This window comes from Empidonax traillii, unplaced genomic scaffold, assembly GCF_003031625.1.
Source record: "Empidonax traillii isolate 1590-97213 ecotype Southwest subspecies unplaced genomic scaffold, ASM303162v1 scaffold30:size3273891, whole genome shotgun sequence".
Classification (NCBI taxonomy): Eukaryota; Metazoa; Chordata; class Aves; order Passeriformes; family Tyrannidae; genus Empidonax; species Empidonax traillii.
In genome coordinates, this window is record NW_020955223.1 from 1507051 (window position 1) to 1528807 (window position 21757).

Here is a 21757-nt window from a genome sequence, read left to right on the forward strand (position 1 = left end):
ACGTAATACTGACCTGAGAAATGTTTTGCATTAGTTTTGAGGTAAATTATCACTCATATTTGTAAGAAAAGTGAGCAAAGATTAAAAACGTAATTGTTGAAAATAGATTCACTTTACTTCCTAGCAGTCTAGTTCCTGAAATTCCACAACTCCCTTCTGGACCAGGCTCACCTTGTTGTCGTTAAAGAAAACCAAATTCATAACGCCCCCGCCCCCCAAAAAAAAACCCATCCACAATTCCACTTTAGAATAATTTTTGCAAAATTTTTTACTTCGCTAACAGCCTAAAGCAAAGATGACCAAAGTTTTCATATGCAGACAGTACAGCATCTGTTGTGTTGCCATTTTGTGGCTCCAAAAATCTTGTACATCCTGAAAAATTAAATAGCTCATCTTTCTATTAACTTGCTTTGTACTTGTCATTGGAGTAACAGCATTTACTGGTTCGAAATACAATTTTTCATTTCTAAATTTCTCTGAATCTCTCTTGTGCCAGAGACACAGGAAATAACCCTTCTCTAGTTTGTGTATATGTTAGTAGTGTATTTGGACCATCATTAGGACTCAAGAAATGAGATCTCAGATGCTTCAGCTGCTGATTTGCTAGTACCTAAAGAACTTACTCTAAAAATCAAAGACAAATAAAGTGATTACTGCAAATATTAGCTAAACTCATAAACTAAACTCCCACACTTTCCCATGGAAAAATGTTAGGAACATACAAACTGAATTTCATCTTTGTCATAAAAAGAACCAGCAGGTGATTATTTGAAACAGATGTGAAAACGTCACTATGTCCCACTTCAACAGTTGCAGAGGAAATGGAATGATGAAAAATGAAAGAGATAAGCATGAAAATACAGGCTGCCAATTTTGCCTTTGATATACGATAGGCTACTCTATTTGAACTACTCTTACTTTTTTCTACACGCTGTGGCCTTTTTTATTTATCAAAACAACCGTTGAGTACCTAAAGATCGTCATTATTACGGGGGAAAAAAGGCTGGTTTTATAAGGGAAAATGCTTTTAAAATGAAGGACTATCAGAATGAAATCTAAGCCAACTAGCTGTTGTATGGTTATACCACATTTGTGGCTTAAATTAATAAACTCCATGAAAATTTAACACACAAAATGTAGGTTTTTTGGATAACACAAATTCTCCAGTATGTTTATAGACAAGAAAAAACAGAAAACAGACATTAACACAAATGATATTAAAAGCCACTCCATCCACATTTTTTAAATCACACTGAACATAGGGAGATTATTGAAAAGACGGATGGACAGTGCTTTATCATACGTTTTCTTTAAAAAGTTTTGCAAAGCTATAAAAACACTGGTAAGATCATTACAAATTATTTACTGCAACTCAAAAGAGAAAATAGGAAATTGTTTAATGAGGAAGCCAAAGAGTATGCTTTCTGAGAAAAGAAAGAAACAAGAGAAGCAGCTAAAATAAGGAACTAATAAATAAATAAAAGTGTGACATTTAAATATTTCCCGACCAAATATTAGTTTCTTTCTATATGAAGAAGGAAGTTATTCAGTGAGAACTTGAAATTGTCCAATTAATACTTCAGTTTGTAATTTTTATTTCAGACAAGTTTGAAGAGCATTAAAAACAAAAGGAGAAAAGGTTAAAATTCACATCTCTGCAGCTAGTAGAAGAGCAGATTGTGAAATTCTACTAATATAGGAGCAAGGAAATATTTTTTTTTTCCAGGTAGTTTATAAGTAAGAAAACGTTATTACTCTGAGTTTCATCAAATACTGGAACAGGTTTCCTGGAAATGATATGGAGTCCCCAAACCCTATGCTTTGGCTACTTGAGTAGGTCCTCAGAAAGAGAGGGTAGGGTTGGATTGAATATGAGGAAGAAATTTGTCACTGGGAGGGTGGTGAGACACTGGCACAGGTTGCCCCGAGAAGCTGTGAACGCCACATCCCTGGAAGTGGCCAAGGCCAGACTGGATGTGGCTTTGAGCAGCCTTGTCTAAGGGAAGGTGTGCCTGCCCATGGTGGGTGGGGCTGGAACGGGATGGTCTTTAAGGTCAGAGAATCACAAGGTGGGTCAGGTTGGAAGGGACCACAGGGGGTCATCTGGTCCAACCTCCGTGCTCAGGCAGGGTCATCCTAGAGCACACGGCACAGGACTGCCTCCAGACTGTTCCGGACCAGCCCGAGAACAGAAACTCCACGTTTCCTCATCCCACTCCATCCCGGAGCTCTGGGGCGCGCGGGGAGGGCGGGGCTCCCGCGGCCAATGGGAGCGCGCGGCTGGCGGCCGGAAGTGCGCACGCGGCCCCGCCCCGCGCCAGGCGGAGCTTCCCTTTCCCCTTCCCGTTTCCCACCGCCACGCGCGTCGGGATTGTCGCGCTGCTCCTTCCGCGTCGCCCCCGCCGCCGGAAACCCGCCCGTGCTTCCCGCGCTTCCCACTCGGGCGGCGCGGCCGCCGGGTCGCCGCCTTCTCCCCCGCCCCTTCCCGGCGGAGGTGGTGCTGGAGCTGGAGGATCCCGCGGGGTGGGTGAGCAGCTGCCGCGTCCGGGAAGGTGGGCAGGAGGGAGAGGAGGGTGGCGGTGTCCCGGCTCCTGCCGGGAAGGGAGTCTGGAGCCGCCCCTGCACCTCTCGGAGGTCGCAGGAGCCGGGCAGGCACGCACAGGCCCGGGGAAAGTAAATACTGCTGTCTTTGAATGCTTCCCAATCCAGCACGTCCCTTTCTTCAGTTATAAAAGGCGTTTGTGGGGTCTGTTTGTTATGTGATGTGGAGTGATTCTGGGCACGAAGCTACTGAGAGCGTGGATGGAGTTTAACAGTGATGTACCTTTTTGAATGTTTCCGGGCCCGATACAAACGAAGACAAGGTTATATTGGGGCAGGAGGTGGCGTCAGTAGCTGTACATTTATTTCTGTAGAAATCTTCAAAGACAGCAAGCCTTTCTAGGCTGTGGAGCAGGCTTCAGACAAAACAGACAGACTCCAATTTTTATCAACTAATGCCTTTCTATTAGGGAGAGAAAATCTCTAATAGATGTTTGAGGGAGTGGCTCGTTCCCGGCATCCCACTCAGGGATTGTGCCACATCCCATATTCGTTAATGTCTTCTTGCTTAACACTGGTGTGGAGTTTGTAAACACAGCAAATCCTGTTGTCATCAGTTTGTAGGTGGCTGTGTTGGTTCTGTCTCAGTAGGTACCTGCCAGGAAAGTGTGCTGTGAGGAAAATGATGTAATGCGGAGAATGTTGAAGGTTTGGGCCTGAAATGTGTTATGTCTTAAATCCCTGGTTTAAAAGTGATTCATATTTTTGTTTGTTTAGTGATGAACCCAAATTGCAAAAGAACTTGGGTTTTGATAATGTTCTTGCAAATTATTTTCTCAACAGTTTTCATATGCATGGATATCACCTGAATCATCTTACCAGAGCTTAGGTTGTGCGTGAGCTTACCCCAACCATGAGTGGCTCCAAACCTGATATTCTGTGGGCCCCGCACCATGTTGACAGATTTGTTGTGTGTGACTCGGAGCTGAGCCTTTATCACATCGACTCTGCTGTGAGTTCAGAGCTCAAGGCAGGGTCCTTGCGGCTGTCAGAAGAAACTACGGCTACGCTGCTGTCCATAAACTCAGATACGCCCTACATGAAATGTGTGGCCTGGTATCCCAAGTACGATCCCGAATGTCTCCTTGCTGTTGGACAGGCCAATGGCCGAGTGGTACTTACCAGCCTTGGTCAAGATCACAACTCGAAATCTAAAGATTTGATAGGCAAAGAGTTTGTTCCCAAACATGCACGGCAGTGTAATACCCTGGCGTGGAATCCACTGGATAGCAATTGGCTGGCTGCTGGCTTAGATAAACATCGGGCTGACTTTTCAGTGCTGATCTGGGATATCAGTAGCAAATATGCCCCAGAGACTGCAGTTGCTACAGAGAAAGTAAGACTTTCAGCAGGCGATGCGGAATCAGGACTGGTGGTAACAAAGCCACTGTATGAATTAGGACAGAATGATGCTTGTCTCTCTCTCTGTTGGCTTCCACGGGATCAGAAGCTGCTATTAGCTGGAATGCATCGAAATCTGGCTATCTTTGATCTGAGGAACACAAGCCAAAAAATATTTGTAAACACTAAGGCTGTCCAGGGAGTAACTGTTGATCCTTATTTCCATGATCGTGTAGCTTCCTTCTATGAAGGTCAGGTTGCCATATGGGATTTAAGGAAGTTTGAAAAGCCTGTTTTGACCTTGACAGAGCAACCAAAACCCTTAACAAAAGTTGCATGGTGTCCAACAAGAACTGGACTGTTAGCTACTTTGACAAGGGATAGTAACATCATTAGGCTGTATGACATGCAGCATACTCCCACCCCTATTGGAGATGAAACTGAGCCAACAATAATTGAAAGAAGTGTCCAACCTTGTGAAAATTACATTGCTTCATTTGCCTGGCATCCCACAAGTCAAAATCGAATGGTAGTAGTGACCCCCAACAGGACTATGTCTGACTTCACAGTTTTTGAAAGAATTTCTCTTGCATGGAGTCCAGTGACATCCTTAATGTGGGCTTGTGGACGACATTTGTATGAATGTACAGAAGAAGGAAAGGCTAGTTCCTTGGAAAAAGACATAGCAACGAAAATGCGGCTCAGAGCTCTGTCAAGGTATGGTCTTGATACTGAACAAGTTTGGAGAAATCACCTCCTAGCTGGAAATGAAGATCCTCAGCTGAAATCGCTTTGGTACACTCTGCATTATATCCTTTATTTTACTGTAGTTTCTGTCCTAAAGAAGTACTATACCTTTGTATGTAAACCACTTATATGAAATGCATTAAAAAAATTAAATATAATGCAGCATGCTGCAAACGCTTTGCACATTAACAGGATGTGACTTTAAATTTTTAAAAACAGTTTTTAAAACACTTGGGCAAAATTAAGCTTCCTATACATGAAAATACTTATGAAGCAATATACTGAAGATATGGATCAAAAACTTACAGGAAACAAAGGTCCCTTAGTTTATGCTGGCATTAAATCAATTGTGAAGTCATCTTTGGGTAAGAATATTGTAATTTTGCTAAGTTCTGTTATAGCATGTTTGCAGAATGACCCACTTATTGGTCTATCTTTAATAATTGTTCAAAGAGGCTGTTTATAAATATTGAAACAAAGTATTTCTGTTTGTGTTTTAATAACATAAGTTAACAGTTTAAATTACAGTAATTTCCAGAATTTTCAGTGTTCAGCAATTATAAAAGCATAATATCCTCAGAAGTAAATCTTTGAACTATATCAAGCATTTGAGTCTTGACTGTGGCACTGAGAATTTTTACTCCCCACAAGACTATTTCATTTTTCAAAGCTCCACATCTGGATGTAATTCTAGGAATGTGACTTTACTGTAGTTACTGCTAACGTATTAAGTACGTTTGCATAACTGTGTTTAGATAAGCTGTCCTGTTCTGAATTGGTAGTTGCCCCTGGTGTATCACATTCTGCCTCTCATGCTCACTGAAGTTTTTGTTAGTATAATCTATAATTTGAATCTTCTCTATTCATTATATGACTTATTAATATGTATGCTCCTTGGAGCAAAAAATAAGTCTTCAGTGGTGGGAAAGCTTGTAGCACATTGATGCTGGCTAAGAAGAAAACTGGTAGAGCAGGTGCTTGACTGTGTATTATGTATTTTCATTTTCAACGTACTGAAAAGCCCTGTCAACTGAAACAAGAGGTAGAAGAAGGGGAAAAAAACTTAGTGGGGAATGTGTGTCAAGTTTAGGTGCCTTTTTTTTTTTTTCAGCAGATAGAAATAATTTTGTGTATGCTGCTCCTTCCTGTGGAGTTGTAAGCACTGTTAATTTGAAGTACTAAAAAATAACACTCAGGTTTTGCACTCTGTGTTATGATTGAAATGAAAGCCTCATGTTGTGATTGCAATTTAAATTGTGATTTAAGCATAATTTAACTTATTTCCCATTTCTAGGAACAACAGAGAACCTCAGGCACAGCAGGAGTGGATCTGATAGACAGGCAGATATTATTCAATATCTGAGTGAGGAGAGATACTTGGCTTTGCAACTCTGTGGGTGGATAAAGAAGGGAACAGATTTGGATGTGGAACCTTTTCTAAATTCATTGGAACAGGAAGGAGACTGGGAACGAGCTGCTGCTGTAGCACTTTTCAACTTGGACATACGGCGAGCAATACAAATTCTAAATAAAGGGGCTTCCTCAGGAAAAGGTGCGTATTGTGTTTAGTGTCTTTTATTTTGGCACTATATCAGATTAATTTTTTTTCCTATTAACAGCATAGATAGTCTGGAAGATAGTATGGAAGAGATGCCTGTTGTCTTATTAAGTTGTTACTTGAAGCAGTTATATTGGAGCTTGAGAATCTGACAATCCTGGTATTTCACTCCTCAGACTACCACGTCATACTGTCTAATTAAAATAGATCATATGTTTCAGAATTTCCTACTGATACAAACCCCAGAGAGACATACATTTGGAACTAGTGGGATTTTTTTAATGTGTTTACTTCTTGGCTAGATATGTAAATCTGCTTCTGTTGGACTGTATTGCCAGTGTGGTGGCTGTGGAATAATAAAAACATAATGTTTGGGATTTGCAGAAAACATTTGGTTTGGGGTAATATTTGTTAAGAGTTGCAGTGTATGATGGAAAAGTCAAGACATTGGAGCCAGAAGATGGAAGTGGTTTTGTTCTGTTTACTTGCCAGTATTCCTCCTACAGCTCTGCTTTGCATCTGTGTTCTCTATTAAATTAAAAAGACTATCTTGCCACTAAAGTGGGTAGGTAAGACAACACAAGCTGTTAAGATTCCTTTATTTTTAATATTTCCCCTTTTGGTGAGGGAATGAGTGTCTGTCTCTACTTTCCTTGGGGGGATTTAGAGTGAAGACATGCTATCTTCAATTCAAGAATAAAATTGAACTTTCTGACAGAATTAATATTTAGATGAAATAGTTTCATATTTTTAGGAAACTTCTTAATTTGAAACTGCTATATAACATTGTCATCCCTCAGCTAGGTCTGTTAAGTGATGGCTGGATATACAATCCTGTTTTTCACTTCTTCAGGATATGACTTATGATAATGACAATCTTTTTTGATAGCTATTTCAAAATACCAGAACCAGTGTGATGTTATTTAAAGTACAAAGAGCCTGTTGTGCATGTGGGCTTGTGACTTTTAGAGATGTTAACTTACCTGAACAGAGGCATTTAATGCAGAAACAAGTGTATACATACCAGTGTATGCACATTTATTTTAACTAGTGTTAATTCTACTGCATTTTGTCTTGCATCCTGACAAAACATTGTGTTTTAAATGGATGCTTTCAATTACAGTTTTAACTGGATTTTTTTTTTTTTAAGTTCTTAACTGTTTCACTGATTACTTTTCATAAATCAGGTGATCTGAACCTTAATGTAGTAGCAATGGCTCTGTCAGGCTACACAGATGAGAAGAACTCACTTTGGAGAGAAATGTGCAGTACTCTGAGACTGCAGTTGAACAATCCCTACTTGTGTGCAATGTTTGCTTTCCTGACAAGTGAATCTGGTTCATATGACGGTGTTTTGGTGAGTAAATTTCTGTTAGGTTAAAATTCCTTCATGTAGTAGGAGCATATAGAAATATGTACAGGAAGTGCTATATACTCCATGAATTAATCAGATTAGAATGTATTCTTTTATCCTGATGCTGGCAAATAGCATTTGTTTCTTCTAAACAGACATCTCATATTAGTGAATGTTGCGTTAGTGAACAAATCATGCATAAACAGCCAAAATATCCATTATAGTTCACACAGTTTTTAGAAGGATTTTATTTTTAAATTGGAGTTATTAAATCACTAGGAATACATTTTCAAAATAATTTAAACAGTGGGTAAAAAGGGAAGAGATTAATAGTGGAATTAAAAAAAGCTGAATAAATGCAGGGGAGTTTTCAGAACTTTCATCAAGCTAAATTTGCATTGAATTTTATTTTATTTTCCATTGTTTACTTGTTAAAATCACTGTGTAGGAACAGTAAGAGGAGTAAATTCACTTCTTCTGAAATCGATACAAAGTTGCCATGTGAAGAGCAAACTAAATCTTTAATCATGAGATACTTTGAATCTTTGGAGGAGTAACATACTTGATTCTTGGTTAGTGAACAACAGAAATACTTGAATCAGTAGGAATTATTTAGCCCAAAGTAGGACTCCTGTAGTGCAACAGGGTAATTGGCCCAAAGCTGTTGAAAACAAAGCTGCTATAATATGATGTTTCACAGTAATAAAATAAAGATTAGAATCCCGGAGAGAAACCTCAATCTTTTTTTTCTCTCTTCAAAAGAGAGTATTCTTGTTCTCTGGTAGTAATTTTGTAGTTTTTTACTGATGAATTAGAAACTCACTGATCATAAGGTGTTATTTGTTTGTTTTTTCATTTTAATTTTTTCTTCAGTGACATCTGTTGAAGTTTGCAGGAAAGAGATTTTTGTCAAGCACGTCTTGTTTCGGCAATGTCAATCACATTTTGTATTTTGAGGATATCAGGAGGGAAAAGTGTGGGCATAGCTAAGTACCGGAATAATCTAGTCCAGTACTTTTTTTCTCCATTATTTTGTCTAGTAAAAGGCATAAAAAGCAGAAAGTAAATATTGCTGCCCCTCGAGTGTCAATATACTTCTGAGAAATTCATGTTCTGGGTGTTTGGAGTTAGTTTTTGTTTGCATGGGGTGTTTTGTTTACTTTAACTTTTATTTGCAATCTTAGGAAGGAATTGAGTGGTTAGGCTAGTTATTTTGTAAATATGATAAATGTGGCTACTCACCCTTAAGGGGAAGGAAGCACCCAAGATTCATAAATGCTCATTGGTGGAAAGGAACAACAGAAGTCAGAGGGTTCACAATCAGAAAGTTTTATTAGTAAATTACACAGTTGGCATGCAAATGGGTATGTTAGTCCCTGACTGACAGTATAAGCACACAGCAGTGGGTTTTGGGTAAAGGAGTAGGGTGAAATGAAAGAGAGGAATTAAAGGGAGATTTCGTAAATATGAAAATGGCTTGTTTTGCCTGTGACTTGGTGAGTCTCTTGGTTATATGTACTAGAAGCACTAAGCCCAGCTCTACATGTCTTGCAAAGTTTCTTTTTGTAAAGTTTCATAAACCATGTAGGATGTGTTGTAGCAGGCTTTCCTGCCGTTTGTATAGACTGTTCCAGTAGCCCCCAGTCTTCCTCTGATACCTCTATCTGAGTATAAACTACTAAGCTGATACTTAGTGTTAGCTTTCTTCAGATGCCCTGTTTTCTTTCTACACAATCAGCTTCATTGTGTTAGTTACACAGTAGTGGAAATGTTCTGATTTTTGCAATATGTTGAAAAAGTGGAAACTTGCATGTGATGTTAGTGTTCCCATTTTTCTCTCTGAAGTATGAAAATAATGTGGCTGTACGAGACAGAGTGGCATTTGCTTGCAAGTTTCTCAATGATGCTCAGGTGAGTTTGTGGTTGCGCATTTAAGCAAACTTTTAAACTGGGCTTTATTCAGCGGTGGAAGAAACTCTGGGGTGGAGGGGCAAACACTGGAAGTAGAGTCATGAGTGATTTGGCTTTTGTCATCACAGTAGTATACAAGATATGGTATAATCTGGTTTCTACCTTCAGCTTGGTTTTTGATTGGGTTTTTGCTTGGTTGGTTTGGGGTTGTTGTTGTTGTTGCTGTTTTGGGTTTTTTTCCTATTAGTATTCATTACATGGTAGTTTAAGTACTATTGCATTACCTGTAGACCTGTTTTGCTGGAGAGTGTTTGTACTTATCCAGTATTTATTTCCAGATGCTTATGTTGTCTCAAGTTAAGGTTTGGTTTTACAGCAGGAATATTTTATTTTAAATTCACCAAAGTATTTAAAGATTACATAACCTCCCTCTTTGCACTTCCTATCAGGAAGTTTAAAGTTTGTTTATAAATACTTGATTTCATGCAATGTAGTACAATATAATAATTTAACATTTCCTGTGTAACATCCAGCAAGCAGCATATTCTGTTAGCAGAAGACACTCTTTTTATATATATTTATATATTTATTTATGCATTTTTTTACAGCTAAACAGGTTTATTGAAAAGCTGACGAATGAAATGAAGGAGGCTGGGAATTTGGAGGGAATACTGTTAACAGGGCTGACAAAAGATGGGGTTGACTTGATGGAAAGTTATGTTGACAGAACTGGAGATGTCCAGACAGCAAGCTATTGCATGCTACAGGTTAGTGTTTCACTGGAGAGGAGGAAAAAAACATAGTTTCTTTATCAGTGTAGTACCGAATCTTGTGAACTAAAAAGTATTTTCTGTGTTAAATTGGGATGATCTATATTATGCCTGTTTTGTGGAGTCGTCTGAAACACTAAGTGTCAATGACAAGAACGTGTCTTTATACCCTCTGGTTGAGATAGACGGGGAAAGAGACAAAAGAAAATCATTGTCCTTTTAACTAGCTAAACTGGGAATACCCATTTCCCCACTCATTGCTGGTGTGTTTCCTGACAGGTTCGTTACTTTTTTTTTCTTCTAGGATTTTGATGAAGAACAAAGGTGAGGTTTTCTTGTCTGTAAGCATTGGGTTTGCTTTTTTTTATGATGGACTTATCTTGGCCCTTACACAGTAGCAGCTATTGCCACCACAGTATTTAAATGCATATGTAATCTTAACAGTGACATGGATTGTGATAATATGACAGAACTTTCAAATCCTTCATCTCACAGACACGAGTTCATAGGAGGATGTGGCAGCACAAGTATTTTCAACCAGAGAGGCAGACCGAAGAAAATGTTTATCAAACTCACAGAAAATTCATCTTCTTCAAGCCAAATTACACTGTATTATTTCACATATCTTGTAGTGCATCTTGTAAAGCGTATTGAAAAAGTGAGTAATATGTATTGTGTGTCTGACATTTTTTTCCTGCTTGCTTTAGGGTTCTCCGTCAGAGGTACTTAAGGATGAAAGAGTTCAGTACTGGATTGAGAACTACAGGAATCTCTTAGATGCTTGGAGATTTTGGCATAAACGTGCAGAATTTGATATCCATAGGAGTAAGCTGGATCCCAGTTCAAAGCCTTTAGCCCAGGTAAATGAAATTCTTGTATGAAGTACGACCAGTCCAGAAAGAAACATGCCATGGTACTTCCGTGAAAAAAAGGTGCTGGCTGCACCTTGGCTTTCAGGACAGTTTGTGTGCAAAAGAAGTTTAGGCTGCCCTAAAAAAAGGACCTGTCACTTTTTCCTTCAAGTAAGAGGTCTTTCAGAACCTATGACTTACCAACACCATTTTTCTGGGGAAACTGGAAACTCCTAGGTTTTTTTCCTCACATGCTGAAAATGAAAATCAGAGATGTATCATCCAGCTGAATTCAGTATCAGTGAAAATGATGCTGAAACCAGGGAACTATCTCAAATTGCTCAGGTTTAATTGAAACAAACCTCAAAGCTATTTTGAAGCCCTTGAACCTGGAACTGAAAGTGAAGAGCAGCAACTTTCATTATCAGTTCTGAACATAAGCTGACCCAAAAACTAACGCCCTGCCTAAATGCTATCTTAATATCTGGTGGCATTTTTAGCGAAAATGGTTTTACTCGCAGCACCTTTCAGTCTCTCATGTCTTCTAGGTATGTTCATTACAAGCTCTAGGGCCTGAGGGTTTCTGAGGAATGCTGGTTTTGTATTCATGTATCCATCACAGCTGTTTAGGGAGAGCTGCATCTGTGCTGCTCCAAGTGGAAGGGAGTTGAGTTTACTGTTTCTTCCTTATGTGGTTAACACAAGTAGCCCACAAGTAGCCACAACTTGTGGCATGAGGGGTGCAGCTAAATAATATTAGGATAATCCTTAAGTTGGGGACTCTAGAGTGAGTCACCCTACTATAAAGAGGGAGAGATCAGACTTGATTTTGTAGTAAGTAAACTTAATTTCTTCCATTACTGCACATGTAGCTTTTCATATCTTAAATAATACCTTTCAGAGTTTTAGCAGTTGTGCATGTTTTTATGTGCTTGAGAAGTACCTAAAGTTAAGGCATACTCTTCAGAGCTGTGTGCCACATCTATAAGCCCAGATGTTAAGAACTCCTTCACAAGTAGCCTTGGCTTTCCAGGGCACTCTCTAGAATATCTGGTAAATAAACGCTTACTAATTTGGATGGATTCACTTATAGGTGTAGCAAAAATGGAACCGAACAAAAAAATTAATGGGCCTTTGTTCTCTTTAGGTGTTTGTGAGTTGCAATTTCTGTGGAAAATCAATCTCTTACAGCTGTTCAGCTATTCCTCATCAGGGGCGAGGTTTTAGCCAATATGGAGTCAGTGGTTCTCCAACGAAGTCAAAAGTTACAAGCTGTCCTGGTTGCCGTAAGCCCCTTCCTCGCTGTGCACTTTGCTTGATAAATATGGGAACACCAGTTTCCAGCTGTCCAGGTACGATACAGTGGGTTTTAGTTACTCAGCTGCAGTAGCAGTTAGAGGCCTAATTAGCAGTTTCTGTTGGAAGATCTTCTGTTGCACCTTTTTCTTTCTTTGTGCTCATACTGTAAGTAATCACAGTCATCATTTTGAAGGGAGAAAGACCATAATTAAGAATTGGTTTATATCCCATCTGATTTTGTGATGAAACCTTTGTTTCAGTTCTTTGGGGTCAGACAATATGCACAGTTACTTGGTTCTGACAGTTTTCCCAATGAGATTGTCAGTGAAATTCCATAGTTGGACTGATGCAAAGATTCAAGCATTGTGGAGGTCAGTACTGTGAGCTTTACAACCGAAAGAAATGGAGAATGTGTTTTCTTGAGAAGAATTGTAGTGATGCTACATAAATTCTAGAAGGTAAATTAATTAATTTTTATCTGCAAGAGGAAGAGAGAATAAATTTGATGTGTTCTTGCTTTCACCAAGTATGAAAGTATAGGTCATACTGTCACAGCTAAAAGATATTATAACTAGAATTTTTTGGTTCTAAATGTCTTGGGCTCAGCATTATGTAGGATCTAAATAAAACTGGTTTTGTCCATATTCTTAAGTCAGTCTTATTAGAGAGCCACAAGCAGCTGTGCAATTGTTAACTGTTTATATCTCTTCTCATTCTTTCACTGATCTGTGTTAGGACTTCTATATTGTACTTTTTCCAATTCCTAACTTAGATTTTGTTGATTTTTTTTTTCTAAAACAGAACATTTCATGTGCAACAGAACAGAGCCATAATTCACTGGAACATAAATCAACCACTGAAACATAAATCACCACTGAAAGATATTTTGTCTGTAATATTTGCTTAATAGGCAAGTTTAGCATGTCCATACGATGTAAAACAACAGCTCAGTAATGTAATTCTTGTTTTGGCATTCTACCAGTTCTTACTAATTTTACTGACTTCCCTTTTAAAATCAGGCTGCTTCTTCACATAATGTTCCTAATTTCAGATTTATTTTAATAGTGTTGCTGGGACTGAAATATAAATGAAGTGTAATGATTTACAGCTGTATTTGGGGGGGCTGGGTTTGTCTCTGTACAGGAGGATCCAAGTCAGATGAAAAAGTGGATCTTAGCAAAGACAAGAAGTTAGCCCAGTTCAGCAACTGGTTTACTTGGTGTCACAACTGTAGGCATGGTGGACATGCTGGGCATATGCTGAGCTGGTTCAGGTAAGCTGATGTTAAAATCTTTGTTATTTCACATGTGTGTGCTGCACTGAGTACGACATGCCTCTTTCACTGTATCTGTCATTAAAATGTTTAAATAATAAAACTGAACTCTGATGCTGAGTTTTTCTCAGATACTACACCCCTGCACATAGTTTAATGTGTAGATTGCAAAATTATTTTACCTGTTTTTTTCTTTTTTTCTGCTATTGCTACTTAGGGACCATACTGAATGCCCGGTTTCTGCCTGCTCTTGTAAGTGTATGCAGCTGGACACAACAGGGAATCTCATTCCAGCAGAGACTGTCCAGGCATAAATATTGTTTGAAAAGATGTGGCTCTCTAATGGATGTCCATCATAGTCCAAGCATATATTTTAGACAAAGGTAATTTTGTGACTTACCGTCTGTGGAAAAAAAAAAAAATAAAATGCTGTCAAATTAGTGAAATGATGTGTGTATGAGTGTGCTTGGTAGAAACAAGTATTCCTGAAGTGAGCCTCAGTAGTGTGTGGTCCTTATTCAGAGGACTGGAAGAAAAGCACTCCTGGATTTGTGGACTCTTTGGATTTACTGAAATCTGAAAACCTTTTTCAGTAAAGTTTTCAGGATAATGCTGATCGGCCCCAAAGCTGTGTTTATATGCTGTGAAAGTGGACCTTCAAAATAAACAGTTGAAAAGTGTCCTTCAGAAGATGGCAAGTGATGCCGTGCATTCCTCTGTTCATTGTTTGATCACACTTTCTCGTATGCAAATGATGGTTTCCTTGTAAGTTCACTCAAAGTGCCACTGTTAACTGTATTCTAAAGGTTTTTATTTTAAAGAAAAATCCATCTCTTTCCCAAGTTTTGTTCATAGTAAAGCAATGTCTTTGCATTCAAGCTCTTATTTAATTTGCCTACATATCTAGCTGATGTGAATTATAAAGCTAAAGAATTTGGGGGTTTGCTCTCCTAGCAAAGTCTGTATCCTAGAGAGGAGTTCCCTGAATGAGAAGTCATGTGTCTGTTTCAGTGCAGAGTGCAGATAAACTATAGGAGGTTTTTAGTTGATTGATTAATTTAGTACTGTGAAGACCTGAAATCGCAAGGACTGGAGACTTGTAAATATTGGTTTTAAACTACATGCTGAGTTTTGACTACAAAAATATTTAAAGACTGAGATAATCAGGATTTCCCTGTACTTCTGAAATATACTGGGAAGTGTGGAATCAACCTGTATAAATCCTGCTTCTTGTCACTATCAGACACTAGTCTGCTCCCAAAAGGCTGCACAATTTTAAGTCATTGATCAGACTAGTTCTAGATGAGTAACCAGCTGGAGTTAAGATTATTTATTAACTTGAGAGAACATCAATGATATTTTGCTAATATTGTGCTAGGAGCTAATTGGTATTGTTGTCCTTGATTTTGTAGGCAACAAAACACACAAATTAGGGACAAAAAACAAAACCTGTTTTAAGGTATGTGATAATAACATCAGTTTACTTGGTGTGTATTTATTTATAGTATATGAGTTACTTAACACTTGTGTGCTATAAAGTACTAAATGGAATGCTAGCAATAAACTGGTACTGTATTGCCAGGACTGTGAAAATTGGTGTTTTGAAAGAATATATTGTAATATACCACTAGTTCTACATGCTCTAATGTCATTTTAAGAATATAGAATGTGGAAGTGTTTTTTGTGGATGTACAAGATTACATTCAGGACTTAGTGCTATATTTTCTGATTTAGCATTAATGTTGTAATAAATCTGCGTTTTTTCTGATCTAAAATTCTTGCCTAATTGACAACAATCTTTTTTAAGTTAAAAATCTAAGAGGTACTTGATACTTTTAGGCATGGGAGAGCAGTTCCATTTTTTTTCTTGTTAGAATATTTATTTCTTTTTCCAGTATTTTTGCACACTTCATTTTGCTGTTGAAGAGCTCTTCAAAATGTTCTCCATTTATAAATGTAAACTGGGGCTTACTGTATGATACCCTATTTATATAAATACAGGCAATAAAGCTTTTGTTTTATGGAAATGAGGATTTTGAAGTGTCATGTGTGTTTTTATTCTCCTGCAGTAATAGTTAGTACATTTTCCTGGTAATTTCCATTCCAGTTGAATGCATGTAGCACCACACAATGTCTCACTTTCTTACGGAAAGAAAATTCATCTATAACATCTTCAACTCGACTATACTTGTTTGTGTCATATTCTGTCATTGCATTATATTAAATTACATGCTTACTTTGATACTCATCATGTCTTTGAAATGTTTTGGATTATAAAAGTTGCATATTCTGGCACAGCACTGCTGTCAGTTTTGGCTGTTAAATAGTAATCAAGCCTTTAGGCCAGTAATTACGCTATTTGCAAAATTTACAAATCAAGAGCTATATGTTTTTTAATTACCAGATTTTTTTTCCTTGTTTTGCTTTTAAATTAATAAAGCTGTGCTTTTGGGGGGGATTTGTTGTCTTCTAACAAAAACTGTAGCTACACTCATTTTATTAGCTGCAGTTTTACACTTACTGTTCCCTGGCATCTGCTGAAGGTGTCCTTGCATGCTAACATGTTTTGTCCCTATGGTTCATGCCGCGATTACATTTCGTTGTTTCCATTTCCTTAGATGCTCCAGCCTGGCCTCCCTTGATTCAGTAAAAGCACTTTATCATCATATGCACAGGCTGCTTACACATGAGCACCACACGAGTTGGGCATGTGTCCCGAGGAGGGACAGCAGAGCAGGTGAGCAGGGTCAGCCAAGAGCCCTGAAAAAAGGTGCCAGATCTCAGAAGTCACTCAGGAATGTGGTGGGAACAGTCCTGTCCCACATGACATGACCTCAAAGTCAGCTCTGATTACATAGTTCACTTCATACCCCTTTCTCCTCTCCCATATTCCTGCCTTTTACCAGCCTCATGTCCTCCCAAAGAAGCTATTCACACCTTCCATTACTAGTCCTGCTGCTGGCCCTGCCTTTGGTGACATCTCTCTCTGGTGTTAATTTATTAACTGGAAGAAGAGTTCAGAACTCCAAATGAATTTGCTATAATGTATATTCTTACTTACCAAACACCTTCATCATGTGTGTGATGCCTGGGGCCCTGCTAACCATCAGTCCTAGCTGACAGGTAGCAGGCCCCATGGTTATGCCTTTCCCTTGGTATTTGGAATGGCTGGCAGTTTCCCACATAGTAATGTGGGAAATTATGCTGGTAAATGCATATATGACCTAACCATTACTCTAATAGTAAGAATATTTTACAGTTCCTTGCACTGCTGTCTCATTAGTACAGCCACAGCGCAAGGGTAGGCCATTTATTCCCACAGCCTGATAGTCTGTAGCGTAGCAGATCAATGAAAAGTAGGGGAAATTTTTAGTTGTGTACTGCTTGCCCAGCCACCTTTCACTGCTGTGGGACTGCATGACAGGAAGAGTCTTGATTGACAAAGGGAAACTCATTTCACACCCAATGTAGCCACGTTCAAACATTTACTCACAAGACCTTGTACCCAAGGACGGTCCCTTTAAAATACTAAAGCCATCTAGTGGTAGGCTGCTTTATTTACAGACTGTGTGCATGCACAAAATAGCAATTTTCTAAAGCAGAATAGAACAAAATAGTTCTAAATGCTAGGAAAACATGCACACAGTAATTAAGAATGACATTGCATTCTACTGAGCACTAAAATAGTGGTGGTGATAGCACTACAGGACAGAGCGTGCTACAGTGCCTTAGGGACCTTGGGTTCCTGTTTGCTATTTGAGATTGACTCCTACATCAGAAAGCCTCCTCCCTCTCAGTGACAGTGACTGTGTCACTGTCTGTCTTCTAGGTAGAAAGGATAAAAAATAGATCCGCTGTTAAACTGATCATCTCCCAAATTTGCAGTAATTTTGATTAATAGGTCTTTGAAACAAATTTCTTGACTGAAAAAAAGACATCTATAAATAAGCACAAAGCTAGCAATCTTATTAAAGCACTAAATCTAGCTACTAAACCTGAAACTTGTTTGTATGAAAGTTTAATGAACATGGCTAAGGTTAATTTAAAATACTTTGAAATATTTTAGTAATTCACAGAGAGTATATCCAAAGTTTGATTTTACTTTGATTGTGCCACCTTAAGAGACCTTAAAAATTCTGCTATGAGTTGTGTAAGTAGCCTGGATAGTAACAAAGTTGAGAACTGTGTGGAAGTTCCTACTGTTAAAGCCACCATGACACACTGGCTGAATCCTGGTACTGCTGCTTGGATTCCCACCAAGAACTGAGGTTGTGATAGGCAGTCAACTGTGCTCAAAATCCCCAAGACTAACTAGACATATTCCAAGTGTTTAACATCAGTGCAAAAGACAAGTACCTTGTATTCCACTTTGTTATACATAACAGTTTCAGGTAAAGTAGAACAGGAGTCACCATATATCACTGAAAACAGCATGCTAACAAGCAATACTGACACGAATAGTTAAGTGTAAGATCTTTTTTATTGGTTGAGGCCATTTTCAAGATCCAAAATACCACCTTCTGTTCAATAAATTTGTATCAAAGCAACTGTAATTAAAAATCTTTATAGTAAAACCCCACCAAATTACTTCAGTAAAGTATCCTATAACCTCTTCTAATAACAAAAGGATTCTTACAAAACTTCTGTTTCTGACGTATCTAATCCTCCAAGAGAATACTCCTCATGGATACAAAAGGGTTAGATATATACAGTGAGCAAGACATCCACAGAAGTATTCTCCTTGCTCAATAAATACATTTGCAAAGAAAATACTCTTCACTGGCAATACTTAGCACATGTAACAGCATCTTTTTGATATATTTGTGGAAAATAAATGCAACTGTTACCATGCTGTCAGGTACCGTTGTCCCCCCTGAAGCAATAAATATATGCTACGAAAAATCAAGTGTTCCTCCCAGTACCAAATGGGAAGTAGTCAGGGAATTCATGAATAATTTTTAGTGCTTCATTGTAGAGTTCCAGATCTGAAAGAGGGCAAAGAAAACAGTTATGATGCATAAGCTAAATTCCCCGGAAGTCAATGACATCATAAAGGATTGCTTATTTTAAAGCAGCATAGCTGAGTGATCTCAGTCTCCCTCAACTTCCCATTTTCCCCAAGGCAGCAACACTTATTGCTTGTTTTCTGGAGGGTTATTTTTAGGCCCAGTGGCTGCACAATAATCACACTAAGTTCAGGCCAAAGTGAGAACTGCACTGTCAGGAGCGGGGGAACAATCAGAGCATGGCAGTGATCAAGACTGGCTTCGGCTTTGAGCAACTCCCTACATTGTGACAATAAACCTCTACATTTGGTACAGAACTTTTCTTGTGACACTCCTTTTCTACAGCTTGCTCCATATCTGGCAGCCTGAAGAAAGACCTTGTCTGTAAGAAAAGGTAATCAGGCTTTGCCTTCTTATTTACTGAAGAAGAGTTCAGAACTCAAAATGAATATTATAATGTATATTCTTACTTACCAAATGGACTTTTATCTTCTCTGAACTGGACGTATGACACACACATGATGGTTGCCTGATTTGTTACTCTTCCCACTACTTCAATAATTCCCGAGATCTCCTCATCTAGCTAGAAAACACACCAAAGATGAACTTAGCAACACTAAATTAGCTGCTATCTCTACTTAAGAGCACAGCATGTAAGCTAGGAAGTCTCCACAACTGATGGTTTGTTTGTGACAGGTTCTGGTTGATGCCTAACAATACAGTACTGCTGGATGGCCCTGTTGCTTTTCCCCAAAAAACCCACAAAAGCCTTGACCCATTTAGAGATTTACCAGTTTTGTAATAGCCACTTCAGTACCAGAAAAAAAAAAAAACAAACACATGAAGAAGCATCAGAAGGAAGATACTAGTTTATAAGTATATGAAACTGTATCATTTAAACACTGAACAGAGAGTAATCTAGGACACAGAGAGCAGAAGAATCCAGATTTGAATGCACTGCATTAAAACCTGAGTCAATTATAGAACTCTGTAAGAGCTAAGGAGTATCACACATGCCAGAGAGCAGTTCTAGTGTTCCAGATTCAGGAGATATATCTGGAAATTATTTCTTAAGTAATCTATCAGTAAGTGTTCAGAACACAAAAGACCCTAGCGAGCCTTTGGTTGAACATGGGAATAAAAGGCTATTTACTTGCAGTTGGAAGTTAAAGTCAGCTAGCTTCACATTTATAAGACAAAAATGTGTCAGATCAAAATGCGTTTTTCATCAGCAAAGAGAGAATCCTATCTTGAAAGTCTAAGAGGACCATATGCAATTACTTCACATGAAAATGGCAAGATTTCTCAACATTTAACAACTCATTCAGAGAAGAAGATGTAAATATACACATGCTCTCAGACAAGCTAGACCATTTGCCATCACAACAAAAATAATCCTTTAATTACAACATTTGCTAGAGAAAAAAAATGTACTTCGAGAGAGAAGAGAGTGTCAGGATGTTATTCCTTCAGTAGTATGTGAAAACAAAGGAACAGTATTTTTGTTCAGTAGTTCTCATTATATCCTATACCCATTGCATTAATTGCTTGGTGGTTTGGTTTTTTGGTGGGTTTTGGGTTGGTTTTTTTTGCTAAGAAAGAATGCTTCAAGCTAACTGAAGTTTACTGGAATGCTATGACAACTGTTTTAAGATGATGCAGTAATGTCAACTCAAAATATTCTTGACAATATCACATTCTTGGGTCTTTTTAATTATAAAAACAATATGAAAATGGGAGGAAAAAGTGAAACTACAATAAAGCTAATACATGTAGTGGAATACACATTATACTGTAAACAACTAATAGACTAAGATAAAATAGCCAGACAGGGATGTGTCTGACAAGGAATGAGTTCTGTCTCTTAACACCAGTTGAAAATTAATGAAGACCAAGGCAGTTCATGGGTAAGACTGCAAGCTAGCTGAAAGATACAAGAGCAGAGGCAATGAAACACAGGTGGAAATGGAATCAGAGATATTTTTTTCCTGACTAAAAACTCAACACATGGAAGGCATGCACAGGTTTCAGAAAAGACAAAACCTCCGTTGTCCACATGAAGTACTTCGAAAGCATTCCTTAACTTACAGGTTCGCTCAGCTCCACGGTCGTATGTTTCCCTACTCCATCCGAAAGCACGAAAAGCTTTCCAGTAGGATGAATCTACAAAAGAAAGACATCCCAGGAGGATGAATCTACAGAAGAACATTAAAACCTATAGAAGACATTAGGCCTGTGCGCTCTCAAGGCAGCTGGAAGCCACAGGGCAGCGGGACCTTCCCCCGCGGATCCACCCGCCCCCCGCCCTACTCCGGGCCAGACGCCGGACCCTCGGCGCAGAGCCCCAGCCCTGCCAAGGGCGGCAGGGCAGCCACATCCCCGCCCCGACACCCCGCCGGCCGCGCCGCGGACCTTCTCGACGCGGCCCACGAAGCAGACGGGCTTCCCGATGTGCTGCGCCAGCTGCCCGGTGGCGATGCGCGGCCGCGGCACCTCGTGGATATCGCCCATCGCCGGCGCCGCTTCCCGCCTTCCGCGGAGGGAGGGACCGGGACACCGGGAACGGGGAGGGACTTCCCTTGCCCGAGGCGACCCGGAAGCGGAGGCGGAGGTCGGTGAGCGGCGGCGGCGGGCGGGGGTGGCCGGGCGGGTATCGGTGGTGTCGGTGCTGCCGCGACAGGGAGGGCGGCAGGGGCCGAGCCCCGGGGAGCCAGAGAACCCGGCCGTCCGCTTCTACCCCTGTCCTGGCATTTAATCCTTGTAAATCAGCCCATATTGCCCCTCCCCGCCGTTTTCCCTCTCCCTTTAGATGCTGGCACCCCTCTGGGGTAAGTCAGCACCGTGGACTCGTAGCCAAGAGGGCGAAAGGCATCCTCGGCTACATCAGGCACAAATACATGTGACTGTCCCGCTGTATACAGCGTTGGGGTGGCCTCAGTTGGAGTGTTGTGTAGTTACGGGCACTGCAGCTGCAATCAGAGGAGGGAGTCAAAGCTGGGGAAAGGAATGTCCTGTGAGGAACAGCTAAAGAGTTTGGGTTTCTGTA

The 21757-nt window shown here is 39.5% G+C and overlaps 4 protein-coding genes across 7 annotated transcripts in view; 2 read left to right on the forward strand and 2 right to left on the reverse strand.

Annotated features, from left to right (window-relative positions):
- The window catches only part of COL28A1 (collagen type XXVIII alpha 1 chain), a 46098-nt gene extending 42642 nt beyond the window's left edge, over window positions 1-3456 (reverse strand). The window contains 2 exon segments of the mRNA XM_027911096.1: window positions 2179-2787; window positions 3448-3456. Coding sequence (XP_027766897.1) covers window positions 2179-2787; window positions 3448-3456 — 618 coding nt within the window.
- MIOS (meiosis regulator for oocyte development) lies at window positions 2405-15735 on the forward strand. Its single transcript, XM_027910930.1, has 11 exons — window positions 2405-2523; window positions 3385-4751; window positions 4956-5054; window positions 5984-6241; window positions 7435-7604; window positions 9447-9512; window positions 10121-10279; window positions 10990-11142; window positions 12281-12485; window positions 13576-13705; window positions 13923-15735. Exons 2-11 carry the CDS (start codon window positions 3455-3457, stop codon window positions 14017-14019), a joined length of 2634 nt encoding a protein of 877 aa, XP_027766731.1. The 5' UTR covers window positions 2405-2523; window positions 3385-3454; the 3' UTR covers window positions 14020-15735.
- Window positions 15736-18166: 2431 nt separating this feature from the next.
- RPA3 (replication protein A3) lies at window positions 18167-21242 on the reverse strand. Its single transcript, XM_027910971.1, has 4 exons — window positions 21124-21242; window positions 20800-20874; window positions 19186-19294; window positions 18167-18690 (listed from the first exon to the last, which is right to left on the reverse strand). Exons 1-4 carry the CDS (start codon window positions 21220-21222, stop codon window positions 18608-18610), a joined length of 366 nt encoding a protein of 121 aa, XP_027766772.1. The 5' UTR covers window positions 21223-21242; the 3' UTR covers window positions 18167-18607.
- A 30-nt stretch (window positions 21243-21272) lies between these two features.
- The window catches only part of UMAD1 (UBAP1-MVB12-associated (UMA) domain containing 1), a 77374-nt gene continuing 76889 nt past the window's right edge, over window positions 21273-21757 (forward strand). For 2 of the 4 annotated variants that reach the window (XM_027910946.1, XM_027910954.1), the window contains exons 1-2: window positions 21273-21322; window positions 21521-21610. The gene's annotated coding sequence lies outside the window, so the exon portion shown is untranslated. Of the gene's footprint in view, window positions 21323-21363; window positions 21611-21757 lie in introns of those variants that run through there. The other 2 variants (XM_027910961.1, XM_027910938.1) reach the window with 2 other exon arrangements.

Coding starts and splice junctions, on each gene's coding strand:
- MIOS (XM_027910930.1), top strand. CDS start 3,455: ATGAGTGGCTCCAAACCTGATATTCTGTGGGCCCCGCACCATGTTGAC. Junction 6,242..7,434: donor AGGGGCTTCCTCAGGAAAAG/GTGCGTATTGTG, acceptor TTCATAAATCAG/GTGATCTGAACCTTAATGTA. Junction 12,486..13,575: donor ACCAGTTTCCAGCTGTCCAG/GTACGATACAGT, acceptor GTCTCTGTACAG/GAGGATCCAAGTCAGATGAA.
- RPA3 (XM_027910971.1), bottom strand. CDS start 21,222: ATGGGCGATATCCACGAGGTGCCGCGGCCGCGCATCGCCACCGGGCAG. Junction 19,295..20,799: donor CCGTGGAGCTGAGCGAACCT/GTAAGTTAAGGA, acceptor TGTGTTTTCTAG/CTAGATGAGGAGATCTCGGG. Junction 18,691..19,185: donor AGAAGATAAAAGTCCATTTG/GTAAGTAAGAAT, acceptor GCCCTCTTTCAG/ATCTGGAACTCTACAATGAA.